The sequence below is a fragment of the Panthera pardus genome, unplaced genomic scaffold (genome assembly GCF_024362965.1).
Source record: "Panthera pardus isolate Hobbes unplaced genomic scaffold, ASM2436296v1 HiC_scaffold_7, whole genome shotgun sequence".
In the NCBI taxonomy this organism is placed as follows: Eukaryota; Metazoa; Chordata; class Mammalia; order Carnivora; family Felidae; genus Panthera; species Panthera pardus.
Window position 1 is genome coordinate 7,028,472 of NW_026527002.1, and position 13,800 is coordinate 7,042,271.

The 13,800-nt window shown below is 39.8% G+C and overlaps 1 protein-coding gene across 1 annotated transcript; it reads left to right on the plus strand.

Moving 5' to 3' along the window:
- The first annotated feature begins 7,471 nt into the window (after positions 1–7,471).
- On the plus strand, positions 7,472–13,389 carry LOC128775272 (lipoxygenase homology domain-containing protein 1-like). The gene is made up of 3 exons (XM_053896150.1): positions 7,472–7,523; positions 8,963–9,195; positions 13,256–13,389. The coding sequence occupies exons 1-3, from the start codon at positions 7,472–7,474 to the stop codon at positions 13,382–13,384; spliced, it is 414 nt and encodes a 137-aa protein (XP_053752125.1). The 3' UTR covers positions 13,385–13,389.
- The last annotated feature ends 411 nt before the right edge of the window (positions 13,390–13,800 follow it).

The window sequence follows — 13,800 nt, forward strand, 5'->3', positions numbered from 1 at the left end:
TTGCAAGTCCTTTTTTTGTTTGTTTGAAGTTTTTATTTAAATTCCAGTTAGTTAACATAAAGTACGATATTAGTTTCAGGTGTACAATATATTGATTCAACATGTCCATGCCCCACCTGGTACTCATCACAACAAGTACACTCCTCTGATAAAGGGTTAGTATCCAAAATATATAAAGAATTTATAGAACTCAACACTCCAAACATGAACTATACAATGAAAAAGTGGGCAGAATACATGAACGTTTTTCCAAAGAAGACATACAGATGGCCAACACACACACGAAAATATGCTCAACATAACTCATCATCAGGGAAATACAAATCAAAACTACAATGAGGTATCATCTTACACCTGTCAGAATGGCTAAAATCAACAACACAAGAAGCAGGTATTGGCAAGGAGAGAGGGGAACCCTCTTGCACTATTGGTGGGAATGCAAACTGGTGTGACCACTCTGGAAAAGCGTATGGAGGTTCCTCAAAAACTTAAAAGTAGAACTACCCTGTGATACAGCAATTGCACTACTAGGTATTTATCCAAAGACTACAAAAATACTAATTCAAAGGGATACATGCACCCCAATGTCTATAGCAGCGTTATCTACAATAACCAAATTATAGGAACAGCCCTATTGTCCATCAACTGATGAGTGCATAAAGAAGGATAAAGAGCATATGTGTATCCACACATACACACAATGGAATATTACAGTACTACTCAGCCATCAAAAAGAATGAAATCTTGCCATTTGCAGCAACCTGGATGGAGCTAGAGACTATTATGCTAAGAAAAATAAGACAGAGAAAGACAAATACCATATGACTTCACTCATGTGTGGAATTTTAGAAACAAAACAAATGAGTAAAGGGGAAAAAAGGAGAGAGAGGCAAAACAAGAAAAGGACTCTTAACTGTAGAGAATAAGCTGATGGTTACCAGAATGGAGGTGGGGGGAATGGGTTAGGTAGGTGTAAGTCCTTTGTTGTGGTTAATGGTGATATAGGAGAAATGGAGAGTGGGCCAAAAACTGAGAAAAGGGAGACTGAACTTCATTTGTTAATGCGCTATTTAAGTCATTGACATGGCACAGACACTGGACATGAAATCCTGGAAATTCAGATGGTAAAGCTCTCCTAATGCAAATGCCGTTTGCAAAATCCCCGTGATTTGTGTGCTGCCTTCGCGGATTGTAGTAGAAATGGCTTTTATACGTCGATGACTTTAATAGGAAAAAATATCTTCACGTATGACTATTACCTAGAAGGTTCCCATTCATTACTGAGTAATGAAATCACAACTGTCTTCTTTCTACCTCTCAAACATCCGTAGTACTTAAAAGGTGTTTCTTGCCAGAAATACCTTCCTTTTGGTTTTGCAATTTAGCTGTCATGCTAGATGGATTTGGGTTACATTAGCCATTCATATTAAAATATATGTTAGTTGAAAAATAATTCAGCAAAGTTATTTCATGTTTTAAAAGTATCAAAAGCAACTATCCGCTCCTGAAGAATGAGATTATGGTTGTCAGTCTACTCCAGGATAGGGCAAGTTTTAAAGAGTTTGAGGATTAGGTATTATAGATAAAATAAACCTGTCCTCTGTATTCAAGACGCTTGCTTATTAAAAAGAAAATGGATGTTTTTCTCATCTACATCAGAGAGAGGCAGAGATTTAGAACTTCTAAAACTACATATTCAATAGATAGTACTTTTTTTGTAGTAAATAGAGGTGTAAGGCCATTAAATTTGCAAGATTTTCCTTTAGGGCTAAGTTGAATTTTAATATTAGTTTTGTTAGGGAAGGGGGACGTTTTGAGGAAGGAATTTTACTTTTTTTAAAAAGAAATTTAAAAGTTATGGTAACTTTCAAATATACACAAAAATAGAATGGAATAATGACTTCCCACGTACCCACTGCCCAGATTCAACAATTACCACCATATGACCAAGTCTTGTTTTAGTTATGATCCTTCACATTGTGTCCCACGTTGCCCCCCTTGGATTATAGCAAATCTAAGGCACCATATCATTTCTTCCATAAGCACTTTGGAAATTTGTATTTTAGTAGTTATTAAAATATTTGGGAATATAAATTGCTTCCACATAAGTTTGGAAACATTGCATCTAAAAACATTTGAACCAAAAAGAGAAGCTTTACAATTGGATGTTCTGAACTGAAATTGTCCTTAGAAATCTTCAATGTGACTTATTTTTATGAATGAGAAAACTGAGGCTCAGGAAGATAAATGTGGTTGAAGTCTTCCCTCCAAATTGAGGGCAACCCACCCATTCTGTCCGGGAGAATTTGAGCATTGCAGTGTGTGCAGCCACAGCGGTCCTTAGTCAGCCGCTGGCGTCTCACTGCTGTTACTGAGCAAGGCCTAATCTGTGCCAAAGTCTCAGCCATAGCATATACTTTCTTGTTTTAAAATTTAAAAAAATTAATATTTATTTGTTTTTGAGAGAGCCTGAATGGGGGAGGGGCAGAAAGAGAGGGAGACACAGAATCTGAAGCAGGCTCCAGGCCCTGAGCTGTCGGCACAGCCCGATGCAGGGCTCAGACTCACAAGCAGAGAGATCATGACCTGAGCCAAAGTCAGAAGCTTAACCAACTGAGCCACTCAGGCGCCCTGCATATACTTTCTTTAAACCTCTTTAGATGCCAACACTTTAAAAAACAAACAAGTAATATTTGGGCAAAGAAGATGTGAAATCTGTTACCAAGTTTAAGTCTTCCTTAAAAGCAGTCACAGTAAACTAAGTTTATTCTGAAAAAAAATGTAGAACACATAAGGCATAAAGGAAAAAGTTAAAATTATATCATCTTATTACCGTCCTAAATGCATACACACATATATAGGTTATGTTGAGTACACAGTTTTGTAATCTGCTTCTCAGCTAATAGAATATAGTAAGCATTATGAGTATTTTTATAACATTAAATAATTTTATAAAATAATTTAATAGCTGCAAATAATCCATTGTATAGATATTCCATACCATATTTACCTACTCCCTTACTATTGGGTATTGTTTTTCAATTTTTTTCAAGTATAGCTGGCAACGGATGCTCCTCTGTATTTTGTGTTATTTTTTTAGAATAATTCTTATAAATAGACAAGGTAATAGCTTATATTAACTGTTCTTCCTGTTGTGATCTTAGAGGTTTTTTTTTAATGTTAAAAAAATAGCAACATCCAGACTGAAGTATAAGTTTATTCTTTTGTGCTCATGCTATTGTAGTAAGTTACAGTGTAGAGGTAGTGTAAGTTTTCATTTATCACAGAATGAAGATATGAAGGGGGAACCTGGGTGGCTCAGTTGGTTAAGTGTCCAACTTCGGCTCAGGTCATGATCTCACAGTTTGTGAATTCAAGCACATCGGGCTCTGTGCTGACAGCTCAGAGCCTGGGGCCTGCTTCTCTGTCTCTCTGTCTCAAAAATAAAGATTAAAAAAAAAAAAAAAGAATGAGGATTTGAAGGGACTTTTCACCTGGCAAAAATAACATAAAAGTTCACATGAATGCAGAAATAAGGCACACAGTTTTAAGCAATCCTAATCAGTTGAAAGTACCTCTCTATGTTGAACAGAAAACCTACTGCTTATAAATTCTTTTGGCATATAAAAAGTCAACATCCTGTCCTATAAAACAAACCTTGATGTTTTTACTTAGTATATTCTCATTTCTTCTTAGTATATCCTTCATACACACACACACACACACAATAAAAAGTGGATTTTTAGTTTCTTTTTAGTATATTCTCTTCTATTTGAAATATATATTTTTAATAGTTCCTCCTAATATATGTTTTCTAATTATTTACCGTTATGGATATTTCTTTTAAAGGTATTGAGGAGGGCACCTTTTGGGATGAGCACTGGGTGTTGTATGGAAACCAATTTGACAATAAATTTTATATATTAAAAAATAAATAAATAAAGTGTTTTTCTCCATGTAGGAGCCTGTCTTTTCATATAATCTGAATGGTTAGAATAATGGTGTTCCTTTAGTGTGGACCTCATATGTCTGTTAGTATGGTCTTGGCTTGGAATACATGTTGTAGGGCATTGCTATTGGACTTTTGGTATTCATTAAGATCATTTAGGATATTGTATTCAGATCCTTTCACTGAAAAATATATAACTGATGTTTTGAACCAAAATGTGGACCTTTACCTTGATACCAGTTTTTATTTTTTTGATATCAGTCCAACATTCTAACATGCTGAGATAGTTTTGATTATTTGATGTTAGCTCTCCCTACCAGCTTTATGCTTTCTGTGCTTTATATAAATGCCTTAAGTCAAGAAACTGATAAATTTGTGAATAAAATAATACGGTTCATGTTAAGTTTGTAGAAATAGATATTTTTATATGGTAAGATACCTATGGAGAGACGGCTTTGGCTTTACCTTATTTTTTTTCCAGATGATTTTGCAGTTAAATAGCCATTTTTCTGATACTGTGTATCAGATATTAATGGGCATTAGTGGGCTTTACATTTTGGTATATAAATAGTTATTTTTTCCAATGTTTATGTACTTATTTTGAGAGAGAAAGGGAGGGAGTGTGTGTGCACATGTGAGGGAGGGGCAGAGAGAGAGAGACAAAGAATCCCAAGCAGGCTCTGTGCTGTCAGCATAGAGCTCAAGGTGGGGCTTGATCCCATGAACTCTGAGATCATGACCTGAGCCAAAATCAAGAATTGGACAATTAAAGGACTCAGCCATCCAGGCACCCCTACATTTTAGTATAAATCAACTTTTTTCAAACACTGTCTTGAAAAAGTACACAAAAATTTACGCAGTTTGTTTTTTTATGCCCACACTCTGATGGTGATTCATGCTTTTAGTGAAACTTAACTTTAAACGAAATTTTTTTAAATGTTTATTTTATTTTTTTGAGAGACAGAGCATGATTGCAGGAGGGGCAGAGAGAAATGGAGACACAGAATCGAAAGCAGGCACCAGGCTCTGAGCTGTCATCACAGAATCTGATGCAGGGCTCAAACCCACGAACTGTGAGATCATGACCTGAGCTGAAGTCAGATGCTCAACCGACCGAGCCACCCAGGTGCTCCAAGTGGACCTTAACTTTGTTCAATCCATGAACTATTAGAATCAGCTAATTTGTTATTTTATTTCTGTATTTTTTTTCTTTTCTCTAGAGCTTTAAGAGACCAGCAGTGGTAGCTTAGGGTTTGCTTGTTTTTCCTTTGGGCCGAGTCAACCTGAGTGGTGCTTAATTAAAGTGTTCTGTCACCCCTGTGAAGTACATTTTTAGTCATTTGGGTACATTTTCGGCACTGTAGATTTTATTCAGGGAGACCCTGAAAGAGTCTGTCAGTTAATTCAGAGTCACCATCAAATATTCTCCCAGCTTAGAATATTTTAAACCTCTAGTCAACAATAGCAAATGCTTTTATGGTTCTCAAATGGATACGTTTATGGTCTGAGACTAATGGACTTTGGTTTATTTCCAGAAGATCAGGGCATTAGATGGAATTCATATTTAATTGATAGCACAACTTTGATACATTATTCTATATGCTAGATTCTACCATATTAAGTCATCGGCTTTTATGACATAAGTGCATGCCAATGATATGCATGTTCGTGCAAATGTGTTATGTTTGTGAAAACGTTAGAGAATGAAGAAGAGGTTTTAGAGAACATTAATTTTTTTCAGATGGAAGCAGACAAACTACAAGGATGCACACGTGTGCATGAATGTGTATGTACTTGCATATGAATACCCCAAAAAACTAAAACCAAGTAAAGGTGGTCTATTGGCCCTGTTCCAGGCTCTGTTTACACACTATTCATTGTTCATTGTTTGTTCACTGGCCTCCCTGCGTTTCACGCTAATCTTTCTTTTATTTTTAGAGAGAAATTGAGAGATGGTGGGGGGGGGGGGCAGAGAAAGAGTGAGACAGAGAATCCCAAGCAAGCTCCACACCCTCAGCCCAGAGCCCAATGTGGGGCTCGATCTCATGAACCATGAGATCATGACCTGAGACAGAATCAAGGGTCAGTCGCTTAACCAACTGAGTCACCTAGGCGCCCCCACATTGATCTTTCTAACACTCAGATCGTATCACCACCACACTTTAGAATCTTGACCGGTTCCCTATTGCCTGCACAAAGGTGTGCCAGCTCCCTTCCAAGTTGCCCAATGCCTTTCATGATCTCACTGTTTCTCCTTTTCTCCCGTAATGTCTCATGGGATGTCATGTTTAACCACTTATCACCGTGTGCAGCTCTTCCTTATGCCTGCTGTTTCAAGCCTTTGTACATATTGGGCATGTACATATTGGGGAAGTCCTTCCCTTCCTCTTTCTACAAAATTCTGCTTCACCTCGTATCTTTCTCCATGAGGCTTTTACTGCCCACCCCTCCACAGTTAACCACTCCTCATTCTGCTGTATCTAAACTTCGTAGTACTTTTATTGTCTGAGAATGCGTCTACATGTTTGAAATCCAAATACTTATATGTTTGTCTTCCCTACCAGGTAGTGTGTATCTTTGAGGTGAGACTCTCATTTATTTCATTTATCTTTCAAACACTTCATCTGTGCGATTAATTTTTAGAGAGCAGTGAATCTAACACAGTGCCCAGCAAATAATAGGAACTAAATAAAATTTTCTGGAATTGAGTAAAAATGATCTTTTTAGATGACTCAGACATTCATGAAATACTGAGTAAAGGATTAGCATCCTAAATAGTTTATCCTCCTAACCTAGATCACTGATTATTCTCTGGCACTCATAGATGTGCTATGGAGTTTTCATCAGTAGAGATCTGATTGCCCCTCGTCTAGCGTCTGAGAAAATTCCAGTGTGTGTGTGAGGTTCCTGATCATGGTTGACCAGAAGCAGCAGGCAAGGCAGTTAGGTGTTCACATACAATATTTACATTTTGAAAATGAGATTGCGTCATAAAATTTTGTTGGACCAAGTTTTGTGCTCATTTCCGGGTCAGTTACCTTTGACATTGCATCCAGCCTGGCATGGGATTTAAACCTAGTTTGCCAGTTCTGTTTTGCTACTGCCTGTATCAATCTGGGCCAAATAACCTCTGAGTCCAGTTTGTCCACTTGTTTAATAGGGGACAGGACCTCATAGAACTAGTGTGAGGTTTGAGTAAGGTTGACATAGTAATAAACGTTAAGTTTTTAGGACCGTCCTTAGCACAGAATAAAATGTGTCTTGGTGAAATGTGTTTAGATACACCCATCCAGCTTGGAGTACAGAGGCTTTGGAGGTAGACATTCCATCCTTTACTTATTGTATGATTAGGGCATATAAGCCTCTGCCTCTTTTCCCCATCTTAAAATGAGTATCATAATTTGACTTGCCTCATGGAGTGAGAAATGAATATGAAGCATCCAACACAGAGCCTAGCTTATTGTAGGAGCTTAATAGATGCTAATTATTATTACGATTGAAGGAGAAATGCCTGCCGTTACAATGACGGAAATTACCCAGGAGAGTAAAGAGGCGGCAACTTTAGAAAATGAAGGCCAGTTCTTTCCTAGCATGTACAATTTTTGGGGTGTAGTTTTTATTTTAAAATTTGTTTGTTACAGAAGGAAATAATTACCATAGCCCCTCCTCATCTGCAGGGGATATGTTCCAGGACCCCCGGCAATGCCTGAAACCCGGGGTAGTACTCAACCCTATACATGTGATTTTTTTTTTATCCACAATACCTATGATGCTGAAGTTTAATTTAGAAACGAGGTACGGTAAGGTATTAACAATAATTATAAAACAGAATAATTATGAAAATTTAGTATAATGAATAAAGTTGTGCGAATGTCGTCTCTCTCAAGATACCTTCTTGTACCGTACTCGCCCTTCTTGTGATGAGGTGAGGTGTGCGACACAGACACTGACCTAGCTTTAGGCTACTGTTGACCACATGACCAGACATCTGCTTCCTGACCTTAACTGACCGCAGGTAACTGACACCCGGGGAGGACAGAACTACAGATAATGGGGGACTACTGGCGTTATTTGCCGGGCTTGGTCATCACTGTTGATGCTGTGTTGATGAGATCCGAGGTGCTGCTGAGGGTTGCCTGTAGCTCAAACCATAGGATTAGAGGGAGGAAGAGTCAGGGAAGTGACGGCTTCAAGGAACTTTAACCGCTCGTCGTGAGAAAGTTGATCCCCTTACCTAAGTCTGGGATGTTTCTACACGGACGTGTCAGTCAAGAATTCGTGTGCTGCTGGGGGCAGTCCAGCCACCAGGGCAGAGTGGCCGGGGAGATGCTGTCAGCTCTGCGTGCCCCGGCATCTCTTTGGATGAGGCAACAGGCAGAAGAGACGGTGGCTTCGGCTGGGGACTCCATTCCTAAGCGTCTCTTACCAACACGGAGCGGCCGTCTGGGAAGTGCTGGCTGAGTCCCTGTCCTCACAGACTAACCTGCGCTGAGCACGTGTGCAAATTCCACCTTTAGCTTTAAATCCTTTCATTGCTTTCTCTAGTGGGACAATTTTTTTTTTCCCCTAGAAATATTTCGGAAGAATTTCCTCTCCCCTCCATTTGCCATTTTTACACCTGACTTGAAAACGGGTGTTAATTCCACTTTTTTTTTGTTTTTTTTTTTTGGTTTCTTTACATTGTAGTAGTTCTGTCTGAAAGTCCGTAAGCCAGGCGGGCAGCTTTATGACAAATCTGTGGAGACAGAACTGCAAATTCTGGCACACGCCCGGGTTGTAGCGTTGAGGACAGATGAAAAATGGCCGGGTGTGTCAGATGTTTATTGTTCTAATTCAATCTACTTCAGTAGTTCAGTCGCAGTTGACCAGAACCTTGCTGTGAGCAGACCAGCACAAATCAACTCCCTGGAGGTGTGGCAGTTCAGTGCCTCCCCGCCCTGCCCTCCCCTGCACTGGTTTTGATGTCCTTGGGCTTCAGGTGACAAAGGATTCTGTCAGCCTGATGTTGCATCTGATCTGCCGCTAATGCCTTTCTTCCCCCCATAGAAGAAATCAGACCTTCCCAAAGCAGTAAGTCTCTTCTCTCAGAAGATGAATGGGAGGTGTTAGTGCTGACGGGAAATAGAGGGACTCAAGCCAATGTCACACTCTGGGTGTATGGAGATGAAGGAGTCACTGGACCAATAAGTCTTCGCAAGGACAGCCCAGAGGAGCTTTTCCTTCCAAGACGGGAGGATGAGTTTCAGGTAAACAAGATTGGCGGTAATATTGCCTTTTCAACATCCTAAATTTATTTCTGTAATACAGAAGGGTGTGACTGCGTGTGGAGGGGGGAGTGGCTATGGGGGTGTCCTGTATAAAATCTCTGGTCTGTGAAAATCCCCACAAGTTACCCTAAAGCCTATTGGAATCATCGGAGGAAACATTTTTTTCCTGACATATGTTATATAAGCAAAGAAAGTTGTAGAAGAAAATTGGTTTCTTTTCTTTCTTTCTTTCTTTCTTTCTTTCTTTCTTTCTTTCTTTCTTTCTTTCTTTCTCTCTCTCTCTCTCTCTCTCTCTCTCTCTCTTTCTTTCTTTCTTTCTTTCTTTCTTTCTTTCTTTCTTTCTTCTTTTGAAAATTGGTTTCTTTAAAGCAGTTAGTTTTAGGCCATTGCCTTGAAACTGGCCCCATAAACCATCAGCCTCAACTCAAATTATAACCAGGTTATAAGCCATTTAGAAATTCTTCTGGTAATGAAAACCCGTTTTTTGTAACTTGCGTATACTTTGAGATGTCACTCAGCTGAACAGTATGGATGTGAGATCCTTTTCTTGGCATCTTCAGAGGCCATATTTTGAAGCTCTGCCCATGCCCATCGGAGTATCTCTCTTGGCATCAGAGAACAAGGGGCTGTTCTTTTGTTCAATGGGCTGTTGTTTTGAGTGTCACTGGTTGCCTCTCCTAGTTCCTCAGGGCTTTGGACAAACTTCAGTTGGGACGATTACATTCCACTTCACTAATTCGCCCCCACCCCCACAGAGTGCACTGTTAAACAGCAGTTGTTCTCCTGGAGAATATTCCTTTTGTATCCTAAGGCTGGGTAGAGCATACAGAATGATCGAGGCCAACTCAAGTCACCAGGAAGCCAAGACTGCTTGAGGCCACAGGACCTAGAACTCATGCAGTCATGAAAGAGCACATGGGCTCAATGCACAGGCAGTCGTACCTTATACCACATACGCATTTCAAAAGATTATTTGAGGATGATCGTTTAGAACTCAGAAGGCTTGTGTGGTTAGATCCCTAGGCTACCCCACACAAGCCTATCATTACTCATAACGTACCTGTGACATATGAACTTATGTGCTGGTAAATCTGTGATTGGTTTTTCTGGAAAAATGTTCCCAGATTCCAATTTTAGAATGGATGGTATAGATTCTCAGTCTTGATGGCACTTTGGAATCACCTGGGAGCTTTAAAAACCACTGATGCCCGGCTCCACCTCCAGAGATTCTGGTTTGTTTTGTTTAGGGAGCGGCCTGAGCACTGAAGCTTTCAGAAGCTCCCCAAGTGATTCTCAAGTGAAACCAAGGCTGAGTAGCCCAGTTATAGCACTAGACTGCAAATCTGGTGAGCGGGATTAGAGTCCTAGCTTACCGTATATTCACAGTGTGACCTTGACCATGTCATAATTATTTTTCTCCAGACCAGCATTATTTTTACATACAGAATGGAGGCAATGATATCTGGCTTTCCCCCCAAATTTCACAGTGGTTTGAAATTTATAAGAGAAAGAGAAAATACATATACATTTAAAAAATTCCGTTGACCCCTAAGGAATGTAGTAAATTGATTAAGAATAGAGGCGTTGGAGTCATGGAAGCCAGGTCCAGAGCCATATTGACCACTCGTTAGTTCCGTGACCTGGAACAGATCGCTTCACCTCATCAATCTTCAATTTCCTTCTTCGTAAAGGGTGGGAGCGAGGTAATACCACTAACTTTAAAGAAATGTTTGGGAATGTGCGTCTCGGGCTCTGCCCCTGGTAGATAGGAAGTGCTCTTAGTAACTACAGGTATTGCAGCATCAGCATGTTTTCTCCTAGCTTCTATTTACTGTGAAGTGCGAGCAGGGACTTACCCAGCTCCAAGCTCCTGCCTCAGGGGCAGAGACTCAGGGATGGATACGAAAGCTCCCTAGGAGTCTAAGGCCTTGTGGACCCGGACCAGCAGCATGGGCTTCACCCGGAAGCTCGTTAGACATGCAGAATCTCAGGCCCCACACCACAGCCACTGAATCGAAATCTGTATTTTAACAAGATCCCCAGGTAATCTGTGTATACACTCATGTTTGAGATGCACTGGTCTAGGGTTTAAGGAGTGATGGGGACTCTTGGTAGTCTGAGAACCTCAAGTTAGGACGAGCCAGCTCATTCCTCTTCATTCTCACTTTTGTGGGCATTGACTCCCTTGTTCTTTTTCACTGGCGTCATCTGCAGCCTCTGAATTGGTCTTTTATTCTCTTTTCCTTCCTTCCAATTCCAAAGTGAACACATGGCTTTGTTGTTTTTTTTTTTGTGAGAACAGTGTGACGTTTCTGATCAGACAGGCTTGGGACTGAGTTTGACTTTTGGACCCGTGTATCCAGCTGTACGTCTTTAGACACATCACTTCACCTCTTGGTGTCCTTAAAGAGCCTTACTCTTCACAGAGCTATGTACCGATTGGAAGAGACCATACATACCTAGCACTTGCCCCCTGGCTGGCGCGTAGCCGAGGTCATTGCGTGGCAGTTACATTCTCCAGAAGTAACAGGAAGGCAGTCATGAAGTCGTATAGTCCTTTATGTTTTCACTTAGAATTTATGGAAAGAGAAGGTTTACACTTCTGTGCTAGTAGATTCTTGCGGCAGTGAAAGTTTACTTAATGGCCAGCTTAACTTTCAGAGAGAAAGTAGGCCGACAGTTTGGGATAGCTTCTTACTTCCTCTGGTGGGAAGAGCTAGCTTCTGCGTTTGCCACTGAGACCAGCTCTGGGAATGAGAAAGTGGGGGATTAACAGCCTCTTTTCCTCCCTCCCAGTCGGTGCCCAGTCAGCGCAACTGCCTCAGGGCCGGTCTAGCTGCTGCAGTTTATGGGGGAAAGTGGTGGTGGTGGACCCTTAAAAGAGAGAATTTCTGAGTGTGGGAAATGGGCACGGAAGAGGAATGCTGATGGCTTCTGGGTCACTTGACTGTCCCAGCTCTTTTGGGGTCTAGTTCATAGATGGGCAATGATAGAAGTCAAGTATAATATGCAAGTGCCTACTTATATTCACATCTCTAGTCTGTGGAGGTAGATGAGCACCTGTAGTGGAAATAACGGTAGTGGCTATTATTTAAGCTATTAACCAGCAAGGTGGTATGTTGCCTTTTCTAATCCTCACAGTTAAGTGTCCTGGACATATGTTGTTATGCTGAAAATGTCTGCTTACAAATCTGTCTCTCTTACTAGACTGTAAATTCCTCAAAGTTCGGGACTGTGCCATCATTTTAATCTTTGGATACCTGTAGACTTGCACAATGCTTACGTTACACATTTATTTAGTTAACTTGAAAATTGCATGCAGGAGACATTATGTCGGTCCAAAAAGTAAAGAAATTGAGATCCAGAGATATACGATACCATATTTTATTCAGGTTACAATAGCCGGGATACCAGTGGAACTCAAAATGATCCGAAAGCTGATTCTCTACAATGCTACCTGGATTAACAAATACTCTTGGGCCATGTCAGAAACTAACCAAGTATACATACACTGTGGGTAGCTTTGTTTCTTATCCTTGAACTTTGAACATCTGTGTCTTAGCTTGCAAGTCAAACAAGAGAGGATTTTCAGAGTAAAAGCAAGTTCTGGACTCACTGGTACTTTTCCTTGAGTGTGTAGAAATAGCTGTATTTAGCTTTGATGAAAGTTGCTTTTTTTCTTTTTTTCTTTTTAAAATAAGAGCCCATCTTTGGGCTCAGCTCAGAAGATGTTGGCTTCCGATGAGAAGTGTGTGGTAATCAGAGAGCTGAGCATATGTATGTTCTTTATCTTATTCTTTCATCTGACTCCTTCTGCGTATTTTTAGTCAAGTCTCGTGATGTTTCTGCTTCATATTCTGTCTGTGGAGTCCACCAGTGGCTTCTTGAGAAGACTTCATCGCTAGACTCTGAGGGGGTCCCTGGGAGCCTTCCAGTTATTAGGAAGAAAAGATGCATTTAGTAAGAAGAAGAAAACAAAATTTTTAATATGCTTAATTTGAACATTCTGCTAATTGTTTCTTCTTTGCATTTCATTCAGGTTGAAATAAGAAGCGTTGGAAAGATCTATAAGATCAGGCTAGGACATGATGGGACTAGCGAGCAGCCCGAGTGGAGCTTACAGAGGGTAATGGTTTTTATTTTGTGCTTAATCTTTACTCGATTATGAAAAGAAGGAAGCAGACTTTTTAAAACAATGAGAAAGATAGCATATTTTCCAATTGTTGTAAATAATGTGAACAAATTTTTTGCTTATAACATTCTAAACAAATATGGCTCATCTTTGTGAGGTTTTTAAAAATAGTATTTTTATAATTATATTTACAAAGGCAATCTGTGTTCATGGAAGATCTGAAGAATACAGTAGTATATAAGAAAAAAATGATTTGTTACTCATTGATCATTAGATGACCACTGGGGTTGTTCATTTTCTTCCAGTCTTTTTTCTATGAATCCCTCTCTTGAACTCACTTTCTCTCCACATACACATACTCACGTGATTATATATAAATGTATATATTACATACTTGAACATATGAATGTACGAATATTATACATACACACACGCACACATACTCACACATT

Excerpts from the sequence above, each read along its gene's own strand:
- LOC128775272 (XM_053896150.1), top strand. The coding sequence starts at position 7,472 with ATGACGGAAATTACCCAGGAGAGTAAAGAGGCGGCAACTTTAGAAAAT. Across the intron at positions 7,524-8,962 it reads GGCAACTTTAGAAAATGAAG|GATCTGCCGCTAATGCCTTT; the intron begins GCCAGTTCTTTC and ends GATGTTGCATCT. Across the intron at positions 9,196-13,255 it reads GACGGGAGGATGAGTTTCAG|GTTGAAATAAGAAGCGTTGG; the intron begins GTAAACAAGATT and ends CATTTCATTCAG.